Source organism: Oryzias melastigma, linkage group LG4 (genome assembly GCF_002922805.2).
Source record: "Oryzias melastigma strain HK-1 linkage group LG4, ASM292280v2, whole genome shotgun sequence".
NCBI classification, from domain to species: Eukaryota; Metazoa; Chordata; class Actinopteri; order Beloniformes; family Adrianichthyidae; genus Oryzias; species Oryzias melastigma.
In genome coordinates this window covers 28,058,743-28,065,201 of record NC_050515.1, presented here as the reverse complement: position 1 = coordinate 28,065,201, position 6,459 = coordinate 28,058,743, and the positions used below count along the sequence as shown (strand labels likewise).

Here is a 6,459-nt window from a genome sequence, read left to right as displayed (position 1 = left end):
TTTTTTTTTTTTTCTATTTTTTTTCCTTGCTCGTTGTGGGTAAAAAACTGTTTTTTCCGGAGCGAACCTGAAGTACTCTGCTTGCTCGCAGGTGAGTCCTCTCCAGGGATGGGGGGGCCGGTCTCTGCTGGTCTTCCTGCGCTGCTGCTGCTCCTGTTCCTGCTGACCAATGCATCAGGTGACAATTCCAGCCGCGCGCTGCTGTCATGCGCAGTGAACCCAGATCCAAAACTTTATACTGGATAACTTTTTTTTTTTGTTTTCTGTCGATAATGAAACGATGCTGCAGGATTTTTGGTTTCACTTACAATCTTGTCGTCTAACAGATGAAGATAAAGTGTGTGACGGTGGTTTGTGTGTTTGTGTGTCAGAGTCCAGCGTGTGTCTGACCGCGCCAGAGTCGATCACCCTGCAGGAAAACTCGACTGGCTCCATCACCCTTACCTCCAGGTAAAAGCCCCGCCCTCCCAGCTCTCACGCCCACCCTCTCTGTGGGTCATGTGACCTTAGTTCTGCTGTCCCTCCCTCAGTTCAGCTCTGAACAGCTCAGCCGTCATTCACCTGAATGTGACCTACAGCTCCAAGCAGAACTTCTCCTCCATCATCACTCTTCCTGACCAGGTGAAACCACCGCCCCTCCCCCGGATCTTTTTATTTTCCCTGTCCTCATCACAGGAAGTGTAAGCTCTTCTTCCTCACTTTTGTTTTTCCAGCTGCTGCTACCTGCTGGGTCCACATCGCTCACCTTCAATGTGACGGCACATGAAGTTGGTCAGGTAACCTCTTACCTACTCAGCAATAGCACAAGCCTCCCCAGGTGAGTGTAGATGTACTTTAGTATGATGTTCTGGGGCTTGTTTCAAGAAGCAGGGTTTGTTGAAACTCTGAGTTTGTGAACCCTGAGTTAAGGAAAACTCTGAGTTTCTGGTTTCAGAAACAGAGGTGACTTAAACCTGTGAAAGTGTGTGAAACCAAACCCATTTCACAAAGCGGGGTAAACTGAACTCAGACTTCCTCACTATGACAACTGAGTTTGTGAACGTAACCTGGTCTAGAACAGGTTTCCTTCAGGAAACAGTTCTCTGTGGTCTCTGCCAGTGAAGGATATTCAAATAGGACTTCCTCATTAACATTTTGAGAACATTCCCATTGGAGACTGCGAGTTTCCACCACGCAGAATGAGTTCAACTACTCATAGTTGGTTGAACAAACTTTTTTTCAGCTTTTCTGAAACCGATAACTCTGAGTTTGCGAACTCTGAGTCAGTCAACTCTGAGTGCAGGTTTGAACTCTGAATTTGTTAAACCTGCTTCTTGAAACGGGCCCTAGACCTTCACCGTACCCCAACATGGCATTTATTTGTTAATATTTTCTGCGAGATGGGTTTTCTTTTTTATTTGTTTTATTTTTTTTAGAATTATCTTATAAAAATCCATGTATGGTAGACTGCACTTTTACCCTGTAAGATCTTGAGCTCTCATCCTCCTCTATCTGCAGCTGGTCTGTGCGGATCCGCTTCATGGTGATCCACAGCAATGTTCTGTCTGTGCTGAGTCATGTGATCGGCTGGATCTACTTCGTGGCCTGGTCTGTGTCCTTCTACCCTCAGGCCTGGGAGAACTGGAGGAGGAAGAGGTACTTTCCTGTCGGTTTCTCTGCAACACCTGACTCTGCTTCCACACCATCAGCCTACGATGGTCGTCAGGGTCAAAGGCTAACAGGTTTGTCTTTAGTGTCGTAGGTCTCAACTTTGACTTCCTGGCTCTGAACCTGACCGGCTTCATCGCCTACAGCGTCTTTAACATCGGCCTCTTCTGGGTTCCGTATGTTCAGGTGAGCTGGTCCTGAAGGGAGGGGCTTCTTTCAGCTCTGCGATGGGTTGAAGACCCAGTCTGTCTTCGGAGATGAGGATCATCTTTCACTTCTGCCTCCTTTCTCCGCAGGAGGAGTTTCTAAAGACCAACCCCAATGGGATCAACCCCGTCAACGCCAACGACGTCTTCTTCAGCATCCACGCTTTTCTGCTCTGCGCGGTCTACGTCTGCCAGGCCGCCATCTACGACGTACGCGCCTGCTGCAAACGTTTTCGTGGTCCTGATCAGGTGGTCTTTCAGCACCACGTCTTTCTGTCTTGCAGAGGGGGGACCAAAAGGTCTCCTGGACGGCATTGCTGCTGCTGCTGATTGGGTGGACATTCGCCTTAATCAGCCTCTTTCTGGCTATAGCCAAGCAGATCACCTGGCTGGATTACCTCTACTACTTCTCCTACATTAAGCTAGGAGTCACTCTGGTCAAGTACATCCCACAGGTGAGCTGCCGCTCTGCTTTGGAGCTGTGGTCTTTCAGCAGATGAGGATGAGCTGGTCTGTTTCCAGGCGTACATGAACTACAGGAGGAAGAGCACAGAGGGCTGGAGCATTGGAAACGTCCTGCTGGACTTCACAGGAGGAGTCCTGAGCATCCTGCAGATGATTGTGCAGTCCTACAACAATGGTACGTCCAGACCTGCTGAAGCTACAGGAACTGCAGCTTCCACATGCAGCATGAAGGTAGTCATGTTCTGACTAGGGATCAGCTGAAATGTTTTTTTTTTTTCAATACTTGTTTTAAGTCTGGGTGGGCGACAGCCAATATTTATTCCGATATTCATTTTGGAAAAAGAAAATAAAAGGGGCGACATTCTCAACTCATGCTACACAGCATTTGGGAAGCCTTGAAATTGAAGTTGAAATCAAACCAATCAAGACAACTTCTGCTCATGAAATAGATATTTTGCTTTTTTTTTTACCAATTCCACAATAGCAGTTTTAAATGGTCTATCAATCAAACATATTTATTTATTGATTTCCAATTGCCCCTGAACTCACCACGACACAGTTCAGTGGTGAAGAGCGTGGGCTGTTTCAGAGTTAAAAAGGGAAGTGAGAGCATTTCGGGAAGGTCGGATTAATTTCTCTTTTTATGTCAAACAGCGGCTACAGAGCATCGGGGTTAGCAAAACAGCCTGCTGCACGCGCCAGTCACACGCACACTTCATCTAACAATGTTGTTCTTTGCCGCTTAGATTCTCTCAATCACAGAATGTGTTAAAGATATTTAATAAGTCTTATTATTCTGGTTTTTCACGGACAGGGCGGGCCTTATTGTAGTGTAGCTTTGTGTATGTCATTCAGTGTTTTGTATCTTTAAGCTTTCCTGCATAAAGGACAGATTTTTTTTTTAGTTTTAATCACACTGTGATAAAATAATGGTTGCTTACATGTCTATATTTTCAGCATCTTTTTTAATTTGGCGATTCACAGACACATTTAGTGTAGAGGTAACAGAGCTGCTGCTGTTTTTTGTTTTTTATGTTTTTATGATATTCTGCACAGCGTTGTTAGTTCTGATATGGTGAGGACTGAGATGTTTACTACAGTTTCAGGGGAATTTTCACGTACCTTTGACATGTCTGTGCACGAGTGAGCTTCACCACAGATAAAATTTTCTTCTCCGCCAATGTCCTAACCACAAACCGATTCAATTTATTACTGGCTCTGCCTGTGGGTGGTTCACCAATCAGATGAAGCAAGCCAGACGACGCCTAAGACAGAAGTGCTGCTGCCTCCAAGCCAAAAACGATCTGCTTAATATCGGCCGTCGTATTAAAAAAATAAATAAAGGCTGATGTCAAGTGTGAAAATGACCAATATCGGCATGGATATTGATATCTGTATCAGTCGACCCCTAGTGGCATTTTGATCTGTTCATGGATTTAAGAATAATCCTCTAAAAACCTGCGCTGTCTGCAGCAGCCCCTCCCATACCCATGAAAACGAGTGGTTGGAAACGTGCTGATGTAAGATCGATGCTAACCGCTCCCTCCAGGAAGAGTCTGTGCTGCAAGCTCCGCCCCCAGACTAACACAACACTCAGTTTCTCCTCTGAGCTAGTGATGATCAACAAAAAACTTTAATTTTATATGCAGAATACTTTATATCTTAAAATTTTGTCCTGTCTTCAATAAATTCCAGCTCAAACAGGTGTTTGTTACTTAAGACTAGCTTAGTTTTAGATCTGATAGAGATGAATTATAAGCGTTGTTGGTTGTTTTTCTCCACATCTGACTTTGAGCAGTGGCAGAGACCACATATGTTGTAACCAGGGCTGAACGTGGAACTTTTTATTTTTTTCTTCAATTATTTATTTATTTATTTTTTAAAATCTTCACTGGTGTCCGTGGCAGACATAAAATCCTGTCCACCTTTACCATGGGAAGGATCACACATCAATATAAGGATGGGGTCATCTGACCCCATAAGAGAGCACAAAGGTTTAAAAAAGCAATGATATATTTAAACATTAATACACATTAATATATCTAGGATTTGGCGCCTTCTCCAGCAGATGGTACCCTAGGCGGCTGCTTAAGTCGCCTATGCCCAGGGCCGGCCATGTTTGTAACTTATTTTTGTGCCTTTTTCCCACTGATGTCTGCATTCTAATGAAGCATGTTATGTCTTGAACCATATTCATACATAGCACAAAGTTATTGCTTTAAAAATGAAAATCAAGAGGATCTTGTTTGTGCTAAGCTGTTTTTCTTTTGCAAAAAAGGAAATTAACAAACGGTGAAAATACCTCTTTCACGTGACGTCAGACAAAATGGCGACAGGGCCATAAATGTTTGTTATGACGTCAGAGATCTGAACGCTGTTTAACACAATTTTACATAAATAACAAAAAGTAGCCTCACCAATTGTATTGGAAAATTGTATAATATTTATTTGATAAATGTCCTACCTGGTTGTATTGTTTTCCACTCTTAGATCGTTCACAAATCAAAGTACAAATGTCAGTATCCCCGTCTGCAGAATGCTGCACAGCTTCTCCCCAAATTTTCTATTAAACAAGTCGGGGATTATTTTTCTCTGACAACCCAGTTAAAGTTAGACAAATTTTACAAGTACTTCATTGAATGCTGCTTGTTTGATTATGAAGGTAATTATGATTTTTTTTCTTTCAATCTGTCCTAATGCTAATGCTAACGCTAGCATTAGCTTTGGCTATGAGATGTGGAGAAGATCTTTTCTGAGCAGTTAAAAGTTGCCTAAAGCAAAAGTTAGGCAATTCCAGCGTGTCTGACATTGAAGTAAAACGTATTATTGTTGCAATGTTTTCTACTGCGGTCAGGGAGCTGCTGTTAGCTCAGCCGTGGTTTCCCTTTGCTTCGTGTCCAATCTGCGGGAAAATAAAGGTAAAAAACAATCAAATTATTTGAAAACTGTTGCCAAAAATATGAGTGGTTGTTTCCATATAACGTTATAAAATACGTTCACCCAAAGATTTTTTTATTTTTTTTTTATTTTACTTGGCCGCTCTTATTTTGAAAGCTGAAACTGCATGTCTCGATAGCCGCTCTTAACATTTTCACTAAACCAAACCATTCCTGTTTTTACAATTATTCCCTAAAATATACCATAGAATAACAAGTACATTTAGCCTGGGAAGTGATTAAAATGCGTTTTGGCAATGCAGCGATCTGCGTTTTGAAGGTATTAAATGTGTCCGACATGAATTTCTTTCGGCTTTTGTGCTGGATCACGTTTAAAATACATACAAATAACATCAGCCAAAATGAAAACTGCTCAAATTAGGCTGATATTTTTAATAAAACATCCAATAGTGGAGGATATTATGAAATTCTATTTTAATTTGTGAACGATCTAAGAGAGGATAACCAACAGAGTTAGGTAGGACATTTGTGAAATCAATACTTTAAAAAAATTCCGTCACAATTGGTAAGGTTACCTTCTGATTATATGTAAAATTGTGTTCAACAGTGTTCAGCTGTCAGCTTTGCCTGTCTAGGTCCGTAAACCGGAAGTCACAATTCGCGGCTCTTTAATTACAGTTTTGATCCAGTAACTAAAGTTAAGTAATAATTACAGTTTCCCCAACACTGCTCGTCTCTGCGTGTCTGTGTCAGGTCTTCAGGTGATGCTGTTGTCTCATTCTGATCTGCTTCTTTCTTAGATGAGTGGCGGCTCATATTCGGGGACCCAACAAAGTTCGGCCTGGGTCTGTTCTCCGTGGTGTTTGACATCATCTTCATCACACAGCATTACTGCCTCTACAGGATACCGCGGGACTATGAAGCAGTTCCAAATCAAGGGGACCAGTGATGCATCCAGAACCCAGGATCTCTGTTGACTTGAATATCATTTGTCCCGGGGGCAGGGCCAGTAGAACCGCAGGTTTCTGCGAGCTCTCTGAGACTTTTTTGAGGATAAATCAGATCTTTCACGAACTGGATTCAGTTCAAATGCACTTTAATAAAAAGGGAGAAGCTTTAAGTGTGTTTGTTGATTCAGCGACCCCCCCACCACTTCATAAAGTCTGTGCCTTATTTAGAGGTTGAGGAACAAGAATATAAGTTCTATACTGTGTCATCATCAGCTGATGTATGACTCTGCAGTC

General features: G+C 42.5%; 1 protein-coding gene across 1 annotated transcript in view; it reads left to right on the top strand.

Annotated features, from left to right (window-relative positions):
• The window catches only part of ctns (cystinosin, lysosomal cystine transporter), a 6,911-nt gene extending 576 nt beyond the window's left edge, over positions 1-6,335 (top strand). The window contains exons 2-11 of the mRNA XM_024258732.2: positions 92-178; positions 372-450; positions 531-621; positions 714-817; positions 1,498-1,635; positions 1,734-1,833; positions 1,944-2,063; positions 2,138-2,308; positions 2,376-2,493; positions 6,016-6,335. Of these exons, the coding sequence (XP_024114500.1) occupies positions 109-178; positions 372-450; positions 531-621; positions 714-817; positions 1,498-1,635; positions 1,734-1,833; positions 1,944-2,063; positions 2,138-2,308; positions 2,376-2,493; positions 6,016-6,164 (1,140 nt within the window). The 5' untranslated portion in view covers positions 92-108 and the 3' untranslated portion in view covers positions 6,165-6,335. The remainder of the gene's footprint in view (positions 1-91; positions 179-371; positions 451-530; positions 622-713; positions 818-1,497; positions 1,636-1,733; positions 1,834-1,943; positions 2,064-2,137; positions 2,309-2,375; positions 2,494-6,015) is intronic.
• Positions 6,336-6,459: the final 124 nt, after the last annotated feature.